General features: G+C 36.3%; 1 protein-coding gene and 1 pseudogene across 1 annotated transcript in view; both read right to left on the bottom strand.

The window, feature by feature from the left end:
* Nucleotides 1-18,556, bottom strand: part of VPS4B (vacuolar protein sorting 4 homolog B) — a 28,228-nt gene that overhangs the window by 4,811 nt on the left and 4,861 nt on the right. The window contains exons 2-8 of the mRNA XM_012774466.2: nt 12,059-12,170; nt 10,728-10,881; nt 7,880-7,947; nt 4,627-4,746; nt 3,541-3,697; nt 3,049-3,197; nt 1,279-1,360 (exon numbers count right to left, since the gene is read on the bottom strand). Of these exons, the coding sequence (XP_012629920.2) occupies nt 1,279-1,360; nt 3,049-3,197; nt 3,541-3,697; nt 4,627-4,746; nt 7,880-7,947; nt 10,728-10,881; nt 12,059-12,170 (842 nt within the window). The remainder of the gene's footprint in view (nt 1-1,278; nt 1,361-3,048; nt 3,198-3,540; nt 3,698-4,626; nt 4,747-7,879; nt 7,948-10,727; nt 10,882-12,058; nt 12,171-18,556) is intronic.
* On the bottom strand, nt 12,178-16,717 carry LOC105876739 (histone H1.8 pseudogene; annotated as a pseudogene).

Raw genomic sequence — 18,556 nt, 5'->3', positions numbered from 1 at the left:
AGAAGAAACAGATATGTAGATATTCTCAATTATAACAAGTTGAGTCGAATCAGTTAAATGTGCCCATATGAGCTAAGGTTAAACATATACATTTAGGGCAGATAAAGGGAGGATGCCCAAAACACATTAAAAACAAACAAACAAATTCAAAAATAGCCAGGGAACCAGCTTGGATAGGTTAATCTTTCTCACATGATTTTTGGGTTATTTTGGCCATAGTATTTATATGTCTAGAATTCATGATATAAAAAGACATGTCCTACAGGATTACTGTTTCTCATAAAATTGTACTCTGAATTCTTGATCGAGGGGCTAATGATTAACAATTTAAAAGAGGAGTAGAAATGACACATTCTCTAAATTCAAAATGGTAAAATTATCCAATATCATATATAATTAAATATATATTACACAAAATGTCCACAAAATGTATTATAGTGAGTATATTCAGAACAAATAATCCTATATTATAAACATTATGTTTTATCAATAATAATTTTGCTTGCCTTCTTAGAATTTCAGTATTTAGAGATAGGGGGAAAGCAATGAGGGACAATATAAATGGTCTGTGCAGACTTCTGTCCTTCAGGTAACTCTCTGTGGCAATGAGAAGAAATTTAAAGTTTCCATTACCTCTAGAGATGGGTTTGGAATCAGGCCATTTTTCAAAAATACCCACCACATTTCCTAATCTAGCATACTGGGAAACCATCAAGTGAATGTGATAAAAGTGGCAAAACTGAAGTGCTGGTTTTTACCACGTAAAATTAAATGAATGGAGTAAGGAACTGTGAAACAGTGGAAAGTGAAGTGTCTGTATGCCTTTCCTACATCTAGTTTCATATTCAACTTAAAAATTAGAGACATAAATTTTTTTTACTAAAAGTATATCTTAGTTATCTTACTTTGATTTATATAATGGTCATTTTACTAAAATTTTATACATAAAAAGTTTTTACTGAAATATCAAACTATATTTGTAATTTTTGAAGCATCGGTGCCCACTAAGCTTAATTTGAACTAAGGGTAAGCATTAGGTAATATAATTTCCAGCATGAAAGACTACAGTATATGGAAATCTTTTATCTTCAGTATAGCAGGCAAGCAAACAAGCAAATGACCAGCTCTCTTCCCTCAAGGCAGGGAAGCAACAAGGTTAGGGTACATTAAAACTTCTGTGAAAATTTACCAGAATGCCTCCTTGCTGCACAAAAAGGGAATTATCATTTCCTTGTTACATCTGCAGCTGGAAATAAGATATTTACTGGATCATCATACCTTCGTCTAATGGCAGAATCCAGAACCCAGGGTATATTTGTGGCTCCCAGAACCAAAATTCCATCATTGTCCACACCAACCCCTGCATTAAAATAGGTAATAGTTTAAATAATTTGTCATTTTAGTGCTCTTTAGACCATTGTTCTGTTAAGAAATGTGGTACTTTAACATTAAAGTGCCTCATCTTGAGAGTATCTCTCTGAAAAAATTGTATTTACTCAAATATTAATATATTATTGCAATATGATACAAATATATTCCCAAGAATAAAATCTCCTAAATATATGTCTGATTTCAAATCAAAGTATAGTTTATCATATCTCAAACAAGCAGCAGTACAATTTATCAAAGTATGTACCTAAACTATCAACATAGTTTTGCCATCTTAACAACTTATTTATGCTAGCAGTGAAGAAGGCTGCACAGCAAGTGGCAATTAAATTGCAAAAGGCATTTTCCACAGCTTATTGAGAAACTGAGTTTCCAAGTCCAGCTTCTGTAATTTGTGCAGCATTGTTTGTGCAACATGTGGTTGAATGTTGTCTGGCAAAACGATTGTCCTGTCTCTATTGACCAATCTCCAGTGCTTGATCGCAAGATTCTTTATCATGTCATCCATTTAGTTGCAGTAGACATCCACTCTAATCAACTGACCAGGTTTCATGAAGCTATAATGGATAATACCAGTGCTGCACCCCACCAAACAGCCACTATTAGCTTTTTTTGACGAATATTGGTTTTGGACTGTGTTTTGGCACTTCTTCTTTATCCAACCATTGTGCTGAACATTTGTGATTGTCAAAAAGAATCCATTTTTCATCACCCGTAACAATACAGTGTAGAAATGGTTTGTTCATCTTTATGCTGCGACAGCAAAGAAAGGCAAGCTTCGCTTCTGACGCTTGTTTAATTCATGCGGAACCCATCTATCCAGCTTCTTTACCTTACCGATTTGTTTCCAACAGTCCAATATTGTTGGAATAGTAACGTCAAACCTTGCTGCTAATCATGTGTAGGTTAGATGAATTTGTTTCCACTACAGCTTTCAGCTAATCATTACCCACCTTGGTCTCAGGTCATCCACGTGGCTCATTTTCAAGATTAATATCACCAGAATGGAACTGCTCAAACCATCAACATACTATGCACTCATGAGCCACATCCTCCCAAACACTTCGTTGATATTTTGAGCTATCTGCACTGTATTGGTTCCACGACAGAACTCATATTTGAAAATAACATGAATTTTTGACTTACCCATGGTTTCAAAAAAATTACTCTAAAAAAATGTGAAAGATAATCACAAGCCAAAATGTGCATTTGAAAGACTGAGGATGTACCTTCACGATAAACATAAAACAAGTGTCAAAGTGAAATGTCAGAGATATCAACTGTCAAACTTAGTACTTGATTCTTCAAATATGAAATCAGACATTTCATACTTAATAACCTAATATTCTTTTCAAAATATTTCTTGAAAGATTTCATTTAAAGTCTACATATTACTTTTACTAATATTGCTCCTGGCATGTTATAGTGAAATATTAATCTCTTTACTATTTGTATACTATTTGTATAGGTGAATCCTATAAGATGATTATAACTGGGTAAAAATTATGTATACACATGGAAACTATCAGAATGAAACATGGCATAATGAAACTGTTAGTTTATTAGAGTGGAAAAATTCTGCTTGAATTTTTTCCATTACTGTTATAAAATAATAGTTATACAATAAACAGAAACTATTTTAAAAATCAGTAATATTACCTTGCATTTGAACTAGGAACTCTGTCTTAATTCTACGTGCAGCTTCACTTTCATTTTCACTTCTTGAACCACACAAAGAATCAATTTCATCAATGAAGATAATGGAGGGCTTATTCTCTCTGGCAAGTTGGAATAAATTCTTAACTAATCTAAAAATAAAGAAAAACTTTCGTTCTCTAAAAAATATTAACAAACCAAAACAAGGCAATATACCAATATTACAAGAACTCTATAGATTAAAAAGCCTAATCATGTTTCAGGTACAGAAAATAAGAATGCTACAACTGGATAATTCACTTTACCATTTACTAAGTTACACATGTGTACTATCTTTTTTCCACAAAATAAATTCCAAATTAGGGTCTGATGTGACAGATAAATGAGTATTTATATTATGTCAGATCTCTGAATATCTATTAATGATGTAAGAACCTATTACTTTATAGACTACCAGGCAAAGACAAAAACATTTAAAATTAATTTACCACTTACTTTTCACTTTCACCTAGCCATTTTGAAACAAGATCAGAGGAAGATATTGAAAAAAATGTTGAGTTGTTTGCTTCTGTTGCTACAGCTTTGGCTAAATAGGACTTTCCTGTTCCAGGAGGCCCAAATAATAGGATTCCCCTCCAAGGTGTTCTCTTGCCTAAAATTTGCATTAGAAAAATAATAAGAGAATTTCAAAACTTAATTTTAGTTACTATAGACATCATCCATAGTGAAGAATACTGTGAAAAGATTTTAAATCTAAAGCAACCAATAATAATATTTTTAAAATAAATCAATCTAAGGTATGTCTTGAATATATTTTGTTTTCTCTAAAGCCCATTTTGTCAAAAGTGAGTATATATAAATACAAGCCTTCTAACAGGAAGTTCATTTGCTTGCTCATTCATTCATTCCACCAACATGTAGTAAAAGCACAATGTGTGGACACAGACAAAAGGATTTCTGCCCTTCATGAGCAGAAAGTTCCTTTGATACGTACTTTATCTGAAGCTATTAAATAAGTCTTACTCTTTTTAAGAAATGGAAATACTCTTTAAAAATTAATATATGCCCATTGCAAAAAATTGAGATGAAAATCAAAAGAAAAAGTAAAAATTACCTATAACCTTATCTCCTAGGCATACATTAACATTTTTAAGTGGATCTATCTATACTTACTTCTCAGCACACACACTTACTAACAAATGTGGAATCATACTATACATATTTTATAACTTGCTTTTTGATCTTTATAATAGATGTAGACATTCTTCAATGAATTATAAGCAGATTTAAATTTATTAATATAGATGTACACTACATTTTATTAAGTGCATAGCATTCTATTACATGCTGGGGAATTATCCTACTGGTTGACATTAGGTTGTCTTGAAATATATCTATTGCAAATATGGATATGTATAAGAAATAAAACATCTTTGTGTAAAGATGTATCACTGCCGTATAACAGTCACAATTTATTTAAGATACTTCATGACATGGTGACAAGAATTCACCAAGCTTTACCTCAGTCATCAATGTGTTTTTAAAATATCATAAAATAAAATTACTTAAAAGTCATCTCACCTGTAAAAAGATGAGGAAATTTAATAGGCAGAATCACAGCCTCTTTAAGTGCTTCTTTGGCTCCTTCAAGACCAGCAACATCACTCCACTTCACATTTGGTCGTTCTATAACAATGGCACCTACAAAAAATTTTGTCACCTTTAAATTGAGGAAGACTATTTCATCAAAGTTAGAAGACAACATGGAATCATGACATTAAAGAAATGTACTATAAAATTGTCTGGGTAAGTTTTATGTGTTAAAACCCTTTCTGCAAAGTGTGATGAGGAAGTAGTTGCTAGGGAGGAGTCAGCAGCCTGGGCGAGTGGCTAAATTACCTAGGCAGGTCACTTTTACCTTTTACATTTCTACTTTCTCATTTGTGAAATGAAAATAAAGCCATCTGCCCAAACTACTTAGAGATAGGTTAGTGTAAAAATCAAATGACATAATGAATACTAGAGTGTTCAGAAAAGCACCAAACATTTCATAAAGTGGTTATAATATCTGAATATACTGATTCCAGAGTATCAAAACTACTTGTTCAATGGGGGTTCATCTACCTTTTCTTCTGTTAACCAAAAGAAAAGGTGATCTAATCTCCTCAACCACAGAAAGACAATATGCTTAAAAACGTTAACCAAAGACAGGCAGACAGAAGGGAGAAGACAGGAAAGAAGGAGAGAGGAAAGGCTACAACAGAAGCAGATGATGGAAAAGAGACAGAGTACAGCCCTGTAGATTTGCAATACTTTCCTGAGATCTGCCAAAATTTCTATTTGGCTTCTCAACAGATTTACCATTTTTGTAAATTAACAAAGTTACTTAAATCGATGATTTGGTTTCTAAATACAGTATATTCAAAAGCTATAACAATTGTTGCAGTGAGAGTCCAAGAAGAATTTATTTTAATACAGTTTACTGGCAAAATTTTCTAGTATCATTAAAAGGTTTTCCAATTTTCTAGTATACAGAAATTGTTCAAGTATAAATTATTAAGCAGCTTGTTCTCAGTTGACATGTAGTTGTATTAAGTACAAAACACCTAACCCTTATATAATCTAATTACTTCATGAAATTAGTTTTATCATTTCTTCTGGTTAGTAAAGATCATCTATCTACTATGTTAAAACTAGTTATACTTAGCAACTTCCTTAAACTATGCAAATCTTTAGTTGCTAGATTAAAATTAAATGAAACCATAAACACTTTTGCATTCTATAAGTTCAGAGTACTATAAAGCAAGAAAACAGTCAATTCACTTTTTCTTTCTTATATTCCATTAAGATTAGTAATCCTACGTAAGAAAATATCTACATCATGACAGGATTTTGAGTCAGTTAAATTAAAGTAAATTTACTTTATGAGTGTGCATCATCTAGCTCAGATTTTTGCTATGAATTTTAAAAATATACTATACTTTATTTTCATATTTAACTAACACTTTTCTCCTTGAAGTTTAAAGGTAAGTTTGGAATGTTTCCTGATAAACAATTAAATACTAATAGATATTAATTGTTTGTAAAGTTAAAAAGGGGAGGTGGGATTATTAGAAAATATAAATAAAACAATTGAGTTGTACTTCTATTTATATAAGTTTATCCAGTCTTTGATCATACTATTTATTACACTAATATATTATTTAACCGCAAAAAAACCACTGAATATTAAAAAAAGCCAAATCAAATCATAAACCCATTTTTAATTTTAACTATCAAATATTATGCTTAATGTCATGATCTAAAACAGAAGTAAAAGATTTAAAATACTGTTTCAAAAAAAAAGAGGAAAGATTCAAAAAAAGATATTATACCATGAAATCCATCAGCAAACTATTTCTAACATTAAGTATAATATTTGATAGTTGTCATAACTGACAGGTAATTTAGAGAAATCCCTATTAAAAACATTGTTATCTTTTTCAAAATTAAAGACAATCCAATTTTCACTTGGGGGTGGGCAGGTGGGATGAGGTAAACAAAACCAAAACCAATAGCAGAGACAGAAAAAAGCTTCTTGCCTTACAAGTGGAATAAGGCACTTGCAGTGGAAACTGAGAGTCTCTGCCCTTGGACTACATCCACCACTGAAATTCTTGGCATATAAATATAATCTCTATGCTCATTAACTGTACTGTTTCCAACATACTATCCTACAGTGTTCTTCTATAAAGCCTAGTGGGGTAGGGAAGACAGAAATATTACCAAAATGAATAGACTAGTAGAGCAAAGTTAAAGAGGTCTGGCTAAGCTAGGTATATTCACTATTCACTAACAAAGACTGAATCTATCTAATGGAAATTCTTTCCCAGTTATGCACTCTGTGTGGTGTAATTCAAATGAACAAAAACCATACTAATGGGTGAATATAAATTCAGTCTGAAAAATCATTTAATAGTTATATCTAATAACAATCAAATCTCAGCAATTAAAGAAACCAGCAATTAAACAGATGCCTGTTTAGATATACAAAGCTACCATTTATTGAGTCCCTAGAATTTGTCAGATATATTAGGCAGTTTTTACATTGTCATTAATCTGATAGCCCTGAAAGAGAGGTATTATTGATTTCTATTTTACAGATGGGGACTCAGACTCCAACAGGTTCAGTAACTTGTCCATGATTAGAAGGCTTCTAATTGGCAGACCCTTGAGTGGAAAAGAGATCTGAATTGAGCCAAAATTTCTACCCTCCCCATTACACTACTACACTGTAACACAGCATGAAAGGGCGCTTACAGGTATGGAAGGTAAAAACAGAAAGCTTAAAAAGATAAATGTAAATAGGAACACTGACAAGCAAATGAGGAACAGTAGGTAAGAAACATGAAATAAAACATCAATGAATCAGCTACAGTGATGGCCACAATAGACATGTGTAATTCCTAATTAGTTATGCTCCTCTGACAGTAGTGAATTTTAATACCACCAGATTTTGTAGCGTGCTAACAGTATAAATGCTACCTTCTCTAAAAGAGGGCAAATAAACAAAATTAAAGAGAATAAGTTGACTTACAGCCTTTTAAAGGCAGATATAAAACCAAACAATATTTTTATTACATGAAAAAACCAAGCCATTAGAGACCGTAGAGGGCTACCCCTATGAAAATGCTATAAATAAATCCAGCCCATTGACCAATGGGAACCAAAGCCAGTTCTTGAACCTCACTTAAATACAAAGGGGGGTGTGGTGGGCATAAAACAATTCAAATAGACAATTCACTATGAGTCTTTTAAATAAGATAGTAAGTTTAAAAATGAAATCTAAAGCAACCTTGAAGTTGATTCTGTAGTTTCTTTTTTTCAGGATCATCAGATTCTCCTTCCCCATCACTGTCATTCCTAATAAAAAGAATTTAATATATTCAAATGATCACTCATTACTATCAAATAAGGCAAAATGAAGGAAAAATTAACCTAAATATTTGTAATTTAAGTGGCAAAAGAACACATTCCCATTAAAAGTTATGCTTACGTTATTATTTTTAAGCATATATTAAATAAAATAGGAAGCAGGCACATTATCAATTAATAGAGAATCATGAACAATAGAAGGACAAAAAGACCAAAATAAATTCAGGAACTAGCTCCAAATTCCTATGACATACCTACATATGTGTTAAGTCATAAATGCATGCCCCACATATCATTCCATGAAGGATTTAAGATGAATTACAGGAGAGTTGCAAACAACAATAAAAACACCAGAACTGGACAAAATATAAATTAGAATGAGAAGTCACACCAGGAGGAAAAAAATCCAGAATACTAATTATCTAAGGTACAAGAGTCTATAACCCTTAATCTAGGGTTCCAAAGGATTGATAAAGCTTCCTGATGACAATGAACTGAACCCAAAGAACAAGTAGATCAACTGAGGCATTTCATATCTAGGAATTTATCCTGAAGAAATAATTTAAAATGAGTTCAAAGATTTAACTATAAGGATGATTGCACCCATACTGTTTGCCAACAGAGAAAATATGGAAATAATTTATGTTCAATTATAAGGGTTAGCATATGATAAAAAACACTACATCCTTTAAACATGATGTTGTAGAAATAGTTTATTGGAAAGGTATTCCTGCTACAACGTTGAGGGAAAAAGTGATAAAGCAAAAAATATGGCATTAAATAATTTTTAAAACTGTAAGATATAAAGGGGGATTAATAGCTTGACAAGTTTTATACCAAAACGGGACCACCTTGTAGGATGGTGGGGCTATGGGTGAGGTAGACACTAAGAAACTGATTCTCTGGATACTCACTCCAATCTCTTCTATCATGCTGTCCTGTACTGTAAAGGCTGTCTTTATAAAAAACTGCCCTTTTTTGGCTCCCCTGAAGTTAGGGTTCCACACAAGATCTAAGTTCCTTCAAGAAATTCGGGGCTGCTCGCAAGGAGACCAATTCTTCATGGGAAAGCACCAGCTTTGTTGAGGGAGCTGCACAGAGGTTCTACTGCCTGTTCCCAAGCACTGTGATGCTGAGCAGGGTGGATGGCAACAGGAGGATCCCTATTTGAACAACCCGGTCATAGCTAGGCACTTCTCCTAGTGATATGGAATCCAAGCTTGACTTTCTTGCCCACAAATTCTGTAAGGTAATACCGTACAATAAATCCCTTTTTGCTTAAATTAGTCAAAGCAGGTCCTACTGTTTGTAACTAAGATTGCTCTTTAGTACAGGAGAAAAACTGTCATCCCCTAGTCAGGTAACCACCTCAGGATAGATCATTACAGGGTCCCCAAGCAAGACTAGAAGAACTTCAACAGATAGGGGAAGAGAGAATCTTCTGCTGGCAAGGGAGTCTCAGTGACAGTTGGAGATCCCGAGCACCCAAAGTCAACTGAATTTTTCTTCCAATATTTTCATTTTATGTTTGGAGTCCCTATCTTACACTAAATATCTTTACTTGCATAGAGGTTGAAATTCAATAATCCATTAGATCAGACTATCAACTGATTTTTGTTATATCAATGCCACAGGTGCAAAAGATAAACTATTCTTAGGGTGCCACAGAAACTCCCTGGTTTCCTGATCACATCATGAACAGAAAATATAAAACTGTGAGCTTATAATTTTCTTCAAACTCTGTCACACAGAGAAGCAATATGTCAACTCTACAATTCCTTGTATTCTTCTCAATGGTCTATGGTGGCAGCCATAAAGCCCCAAAGCACTGCCTATAAGGCACTTCATTCCTCATGACCACAGGGGATTATCTGTCTAAGTAATGTGTGCCACTATGTGCTATCAACTGTGAGTATCACATCCTCTGAAGCAGAACCTTAGTGCGTTTAAGCCCAACCAGGCCAGGAACTCCATTCTGGACTCTCATTTTCTTAAGAATGTGTCACCCGGAACTACCTCTGGAACCAATTCATAGAAAAGTCTGAGACGATCTCGTTAGAATATGTTCCTGTTGCTTATGACGGAACTTGACATGCATATATTACATGGTGAATAAATAAATTCTGCATCTAGAAGTGATATATCTCTGGAAGACATTCCAAAAATGGGTTTCAATGCTTATAAATTATGCTGTGTTGTTTTTCTTTATAATAACAGAAAGCAAATCCACATCTAAAAACTTTGTATAAGATATCAAAAAAATTATTTATATTAGAATTATTTTTCTTTTTGTCCACATGGTCAAAGATTTAATTCACAGATTACTCCTATAATAATTTTAAACTTTAATATTACCTAATGGCCAGAAGGTAACTGAGTGCTATTCCTTCAAATGTTTTCCCCTACTATTAGCAAGCAGTCATGGAGGGTTATTTAAGTTATATCACGTCCTAACCTTAGTAAACTAGGGGTTGGCAAACTTTCTTCCATAAAGGACCAGAAGAAAAGAAAATATTTTAGGTTTTGTGGGCCATGCAGTCTCTATTGCAACCACTCAACTTTGTTGTTATTGCATGAAAGCAACCACAGACAATAGAAAAATGAATGGGCAAGGCTGTGTTCTGATAAAACTTATTTGTAAAAACAGGCAGCAGGTCAGGTTCAGCCCATGAGCCATGGTTTGCCAACACCTGGTTTAATCAAAAGAAATTTACTTCACAAATTAAAACTAAAAGGTACAATAAAATCTAACACTTTTAAACACATACCCTTTCTCATCTGATGGACTCGGCTGTCCCTCCTTCACTGGCTTCTGTGGTTTCTCTTTCTTTTTCAGGTACTCCTTTAGTTTTTCTGCTCTGTCAAGATATTCTTTACACTTTGCCCTGATACTTTGCTTGGCTTTATCACCCTGTGTTTCATCTATTAAAGGGAAATGAGAAAGATTTTTCCATGAGAATTCCATATAGAAAGGTTCTTAAATAAATTTTTCAAACAAGGAAATTCTATGTTGGGAGAGGGAGGAAAGATCATCTCTAATTCATCATTGATAACCAACGATTACCAACTCTTTCCTACGTTTTCCCCATAGTAATTTTACCACATAAAGGCTTCTGTCAGGGCTATTTTCAAAAGTCAACTTTGGCAAAATATGCAATGTATGGGATCAGTCCCCTGTATCTTACATTCTATGATTCATTCCTAGTTTCACTAGGAATAATCTGACATAAAATTTGACATAAAATCTCAAATTAAATGAGGAAGCTCTAAAGAAAACCTTAAATTATTCAACTACATTAGATTTAAGGTCCATGAGGGCAGGGGTCTCTATCCATTTTTGCTCACTGTTACATCTTCTGTGCTTGGAACAGTGCCTGGCACATGGTAAACATGCAATACATTCTTATGAAATACACGAGTAAAATGTTTCCAAACCTGTTTTTTAAACAGAATATTTTCAAACATAGGCTTAGACAAATGAGTAAATTTAGATTATATAATTTGGGTACATTATCAGTAAAATAAAAAATTATTTCCATTGAGATGTTTAGGTATATAAAGTAGTAACTATGACAGCTCTCACAGTCATGAGCTAAGTCTAAGTACTTAAACTTAAAAGTTACTATGAAAAAAGTGGAAATTCGTTTGCAAATGGAAGGTTTAGAATTTTCTGGCATTTTATTTCAATTTTTATAAATGAAATAGAGTAATTTCTTCTTTTAGTGTTTTTTTTTTTTTTTTTTTTTTTGAGACAGAGTCTTGCTTTGTTGCCCAGGCTAGAGTGAGTGCCGTGGCGTCAGCCTAGCTCACAGCAACCTCAAACTCCTGGGCTCGAGCGATCCTTCTGTCTCAGCCTCCCGAGTAGCTGGGACTACAGGTATGCGCCACCATGCCCGGCTAATTTTTATATATATATATCAGTTGGCCAATTAGTTTCTTTCTATTTATAGTAGAGACGGGGTCTCGCTCTTGCTCAGGCTGGTTTTGAACTCCTGACCTTGAGCAATCCGCCCGCCTCGGCCTCCCAGAGAGCTAGGATTACAGGCGTGAGCCACCGCGCCCAGCCTAGTGTTTTAAAATAAATAACCAATGACCTTACATTTAACTACATGGAGAAAATACTGCACAGCATTTTGATAGAGAAGAAGGGCTTCTTCATAGTTCCCAGCTTTGTCTTCTTGGGCTGCTTTGCTAGCAAGATCTATTGCTTTCTGTTTCAGGGAGGCAAAACAATAATATTAATTCAAAGCATAAAATTAAGTTTAAAGTAAACAATCAAGCTGAAAGTTTTCTTAAAAAATAAAAGCAACCTAAAAACAAATCCATCTTTTTTTCTAAATGATAACTATATTTTATTATAAATTACAAATTTATACAGGACAAATTACACTTGTTATGTGAATAAATGCTGTCTGAATACTACTTTCTCTAGTACCAATCACTAAGATTCACATACAATTTTCATTCAACTAAAGTCAAACTTAGGGCTAGTAAGGAATAATCAAATAACTGAAAATTCAAATTAAATAAGCATTTAGGGAAATTATCAAAAATTAAATGCTGCTATATTTAAAGCACATAACAATGAAAATAGAAATGTCAAAAGCAATGTGCCAATGGTTCAAGAACCTAAAAAATACCTGAATCTTTTAACCCAGTAATAATTTGTAAAAGGTTTACTGAGCAAAGACTTTAACCAGAAAGATCTTTTAACAAAAACAAAACCTGGAAACTTGTATCATAAAGAGCAAAATGATGCCACACAATAGTATTAAAGGATCACTGAAATAGTATTAATGTTAAGAAATATTTGTAATAACATAGAAAGTGTTTATGATGGGCCTTTTTTTAAAAACAACATACAATCTTTTATATGTAGCATAAGTTCAACTATTTGAAACAATAGTGGGGAAAAAAAGGAAAAAATTGGAAAGGAAATTTAACAGGGCTTAATTTGATAAGATTTCATTGATTTTTCATTTTCTACTTTTTCATACCTTCTAAAAATGTACATATGAACATGGACTACTTTTGTAGTATTAAGAAAGAAACCTTCTAGAAATAGATTCATACAAGTATATCCAAGAGATTTTTGAAAATGGTACAAAAAGCAAGTCAATAGCAAAAAGGAAGGCTTTTTTAAAGAAATGATGCTGGAGCAATAGGACATCCATAAGCACACAAAAAAGAAACTCAACCCTAATACTTTCTGCAAAAAAGAACCTCAACCGTAACACTTTCTACAAAAATTGAAGTCTCATAACATGTTACATTTTGTCTGAAAAAAAAATTAACTCAAACTGGATCAGAGAGTTAAACATAAAATGTAAAACTATAAAACTTTCAAGAAAAACATGGAAAATGTCACAGTCTAAGGCTGGGCAAAGAGTTCTTAAATTTGGTATCAAAAGCACAATATATAAAATAAAAAATGATAAGCTGGACCTTATCAAACTTAAAACTTTTGCTCTCTAAAAGATCCTGTTTAAAGGATGAAAAGACAAACCACAGACTGGAAGAAATATTTGCAAAACACATATCCAACAAAGGATTAGTATCTAGAAATCATAACTCTCAAAATGCAACAAGAACTTACACATGTGAAAAACTGTACAGGTACACACATATAAATACACATAAGTAAAACTGGGAAAATGAGTAAGAGTAGTGGAATGTACCAATGTCAATATCCTGACTGATATTTTGCTTGTTTTATAATATGTTATCGTTGGAGGAAATTGGGTAAAGAGTACAATGAATCTCTCTGTATTATTTCTTATAACTGTGTCAATCTCCAGTTATCTCAAAATAAAATTTTCATTAAAAACTACATTTAATTAAAAATATAGATACATCCAAACAAAGAACAAGCATGATTTATTATAAAACATTCCAACTAGGTTAATTTAAGTAGTAAACCTCTACTCAACCGGAAGTATGAGCCAGTAAAAAAAAAAAAAAGAAAAGAAAACAATCATGGCTAGGCTATATTAAAAATAAGTATATAATTTAAAAAATCATCCAAACAATCCAAAAATCAATCATTCATAAGAAGATAGATGGGAAATCTATAAATGGTAGGAACAGGCCTCCCATTGGAGAAACACACTTCCTCTGCTGTAGAAGGAGAAGAAAAATTATGTGTTTTAGAATTGACAAAACGTAGTAGCTACATGTTTCACAGTTCAAATAGCCTAAACTCAAAGCTAAATTTTCATAAGTTTTATAAGCTAGGCAGGATATAAACAAAAAGTAGAGTCATAGCATATGGTCAACTGGTGGTTAGGTGAGACTGGTCATATAAAAATGCATCCCAAAGGCTCAGCAGTTAAGCTACACAGCAACAGAAACAAATTCTTTCTTATTCTGACTTAATTTTTTCTCAGATTATTTTGAAGTGCTGTGCCACTCATTCCCTTCACTCGCAATCATCCCTTATTGTGGCAACACACTGATATTTGTTAAAGGAAAATTCCTTATACTGTAGTTCTGTGGTTCCCAACCTCCGAGCTCTGGATTGGTCCCAAGGTTAAGGACCAGGCCACAGAACTCCGCTGCGTACCCACATGAGCATGAAGTTAGCATTACGGCCTGAGGGCCACCCCCTCACCCTGTGGAAAAACTGTCTTCCAGGAAACTGGTCCCTGGTGCAGAAAAGGTTGGGGACCGCTGCTGTAGTTGGCATTATTTAAGCATCTAAGTCCAAACACGGTACCAATGGGTTAAAACCAGCCTTTTTCTGATGATGAAAATGTCTGCATCTGCTCTGCCCATTTTTGTGTGTGTGTGTGTGTGTGTGTGTGAGGAGAAACAAAAGTCTCTGTTGATATAAGTTACAGGTTAAATACAGCAACAGTTCGCTGGGGAATAAAAACTCGAGCTGAATCTCAGTTTCTACCCGCACCTCTGGGTCTAGGCTTCAGCCCTCTTGCTAAGCGCCTTGGATGCCGAGGCCTTAACGGGCTGCCCAGGCTTTCTTGGGCCTGTGGGGGCCTCCGTCTTCGTGGCCAGGGCTGCAGGTGCTGTTGTGGACCCACTGCCCTTAGCAGGAAAAGCTGCCCTGGCGTTTGGCCCCTCCCTAGACCCCTGGGCAGCTGCCTCTCGAGGAGCCTTGGCCACTATCTTCTTCCTGGTTGGGGGAACAGCCCCATTCTTGACCTTGCTGGCTGTGGGTTTTGAACTCTTGCTCTCAGATTTGATTTTCCTGTGGACCTCGGCATCTCCTTGGCCGTTCCTACTGCCTTTGACCTTTGACTTTCCACTGAGCCCGCTGGTACTAGAAGGGGCCTGTGTGGTCTTGTCTGGCTTTGGGGGGGCCTTCCCAGCCTCAACCAGTTTTGCCTCGGTGTCTTTGGCCTTGTTGCCTTTCTTGGGGGCCTTCTGCTTGGCTGCACATGGTTTGGGAGGCGCAGTCCTCACTTCTCCAGGCTTCTCAGCTGCCTTTTCCACCTTGCCCAAGCTGGGAGGGCCCTTCTCTGCTGCCCTTGGTTTCTTGGGGACCTTCTCCTTGGCCTCCCCAGCTCCCCTGGGGGCTACCGAGGCAGCTGTCCTCCTGGGCCGGATTTTCCTCTTGTGCTTAGGAACTAACCTGAAGCTGCCAGTGGCCCCGTTGGCCTTGGAGTTCTGAGCGGCCTGGTGAGGAGGCTGCGGTGTACACCCGTGGCCAGGGCCTGCTTCAGCAGGTACTTGAAGTGGATGACATCCACCGTCAGGTACTTGTGCAGGATGTAGCGTTTGATGGCACCAACGACATGCCCTGGCGCTGCTTCCCACCACTCCCCCGCCCCCAGCAGCGCCTCCAGCACCATGTGCAGTGCTGGCAGGTTGCGGTGGCCCACCTGGAAGGTACTCCGGCCTGGCTTTTCAGACCCAAGGGACCCAGATGATCCTGCCCTGGAAGTCAAGGAGGGCGCGGTTTCGCTGGCGATGCCCCCAGAAGTGATCATACGGGCAGCTGACTAGCATGGGACAGCCACATATGGCTTCTGAGCACCTGAAATGTGGCTAGTGTGACTGACGAGTAAGTTTATTTAATTAAAATTTAAATTTCAATAACCACATTAAACCTTTAATCAAAGATGATGACTTATCAGGATATACATCTATCTTCCCCCTGATGAATGCCCCATTTCACCCTCATTTACGTTGGTGTTTTTCATTTGAAATTAAATTAACCATGGCTTGTAAGGTTTTGGTGTGCTATTCTTTCAGAACACAATCCTTTTCACCGCCATTGCTAACACCCTAGTTCAATCTACCATCACATATGCCAAAACTATGACCCAGCTTATCAGTGGTCAGCCTGCTCCCATCCTTGCCACCAAGAAGACACAGCAACTTTTGATGGCTTCCCATTGTAAACAATAAATCCAAATGCTGGAGCATGACCAATAAGGCCTGAAATGACCTGGGCCCTAGCTCTGTCTGGATTGCACCTGAAACCCTCTAAACCTCTCTCACCCAGGGAGCCTGAGCAGTTGACCCCTTTACCTGGAATGCTCTTTGTTCTTCTTGATCAACACATGGCATTCTCCTTTTTGTCCTAGTTCAGATGGCAAGCCCCCCCCCCAAATCAGCTACATGAGGCTGCATTCCAATCCTGCTTTCAGCTCTCCCTTGACCTCTGCTGTTAGTCCATCACTGTCATTATATTTACCTGTGTACTCACTTACTGCCTATCTCCTTTACGCAGGCAGGCTCCATAAGCACAGGGCTTCACCTGGAGCTCCCGGAGCCTAGAATGGTGCTGGCATTCCATGTGTACTCAATGAAATTGTTGAACGAATGAAAAAAATCCCCTATTGCTTTCTGAAAATCTTCCTCCCTCTGGTTATTTCACCTGTCATCTCTTAACAAAAATTTCTCTCCACTATTTCCATCAGCATACCAACAGTCCTCCTTTAAAAAAAAAAATGTCATCTTTGACATCCAAACACCCTTCAGGTTTAGTTCTGTTTCTCTGCTACCTTTTAGAGCCCAAATCTCACTGGAGCGGCCTCTATTTTCTTTCCCTTATCACATCAATAAAACTAGTAAGAAGACTCCTGCTGATGCCATATCCAAAGAATAGCTGTCTTCATCTTGACCTTTTGATGATATTCTACAATGCTGTTCATTTCCTTCTCCAACAGTCCTCTGATGAACCCCCAAGAACCACTTTGCTGGTTTCCCTTCCACCTCTCTGGCAGCTCCTTCTCATTCTCCTCTGCTGATTCTTCCTCTTGCATGTGACAATGAAATACATTCCTCAGGTTTGAGCTAGGACTCAGTTCGCTTTGTTTACTCTCTCCCTATGTGATGCTTTGAATGATTTAAGGCTAATGATCTTCAGGCTGATGACTCCCAAATTAAATATGTATATATTTTTGAGACAGAGTCTCATTGTGCTGCCTAGGCGAGTGCCGTGGCATCAGCCTAGCTCAGAGCAACCTCAAACTCTTGGGTTCAAGCAATCTTCTTGCCTCAGCCTCCCGAGTAGCTCGGACTCCAGGCAAGTATCACCACACCCAGCTATTATTTTTTTATTTTTAGTAGAGATAGGGTCTAATTCTTGCTTAGGCTGGTCTTGAACTCCTGACCTCAAGGGATCATTCTGCCTCAGCCTTCCAGAGTGCTAGGACTGCAGGAGTGAGTCACCAAGCCTGGCCCCAAATTCAATTTTAAAACACAGCTGTCTACATCATTTCTATGTTTAAAATCCTTCGTGCGCGCGCGCGCACACACACACACACACACACACACAGTGTAAGTGGGGTTTGTCTTTTGCCTCTCTCCCCAATAGAATCCACTCATGCACACATGGGTTTTGTTTTATTTGTTTTTTGGTTTGTCTTTTTCTTCCACTAGAATGTGAGCGCCATGAAGACCAGGGTTATGTCTACTGTCTTCACTTTTTTATATTCCCAGAGTCTAGCACAGAGGCTGGCACAAGACTGAATGACTTTATTACCTCAGGTCGGTCAGGATCTGGTCATGAATATAGATATAAAGATTGGGAAGATGTGGGATTGTTTTTTCAGATTAGGAGACCCTGACATGTCCACCTTAGGAAACCCTGGGAAATGAGGTAAATTCTATAATCACCTACCTCAAGAGAAAAGACGTCTCAGCTCTTGACTGTCAAGAAGAATTCTTTCTCCTATGCTCTGGAGCCCATCCCCACCTTCCTATTCTGAAATTCCCTCCATCAATGATATGCCAATTGGGGAACTCTACAGCAGGAAAGTGTGTTTAAGTTCCATCTCAGATTCATATAAAATACACTGACTGACTCTCCCCAGTTCCTAGGTTCCTCTCTATCATCTTACTTATCTCTTTGCCTTCACAGCAAAATCCTAAAGAACATCCTAACTTCATCTTGGTTTCTTTCTTTCTTTCTTCTTCTTTTTTTTTTTTTTTTTTTTAAGAGTCATGGTCTTGCTCTGTCTCCCAGACTGAAACTCCTGGGCTCAAGCTATCCTCCCACCTCAGCTTCTCGAATAGCAAGGACTACAGATATACACCACCATGCCCAGATAGTTTTTCTTATTTTTTGTAGAGGTGGAGTCTCATTGTGTTGCCCAGGCTGATCTTGAACTTCTGTCCTCAAGCAATCCTC

Source organism: Microcebus murinus, chromosome 17 (genome assembly GCF_040939455.1).
Source record: "Microcebus murinus isolate Inina chromosome 17, M.murinus_Inina_mat1.0, whole genome shotgun sequence".
Lineage (NCBI taxonomy): Eukaryota > Metazoa > Chordata > Mammalia > Primates > Cheirogaleidae > Microcebus > Microcebus murinus.
This window is presented reverse-complemented; position numbering and strand designations above follow the sequence as displayed.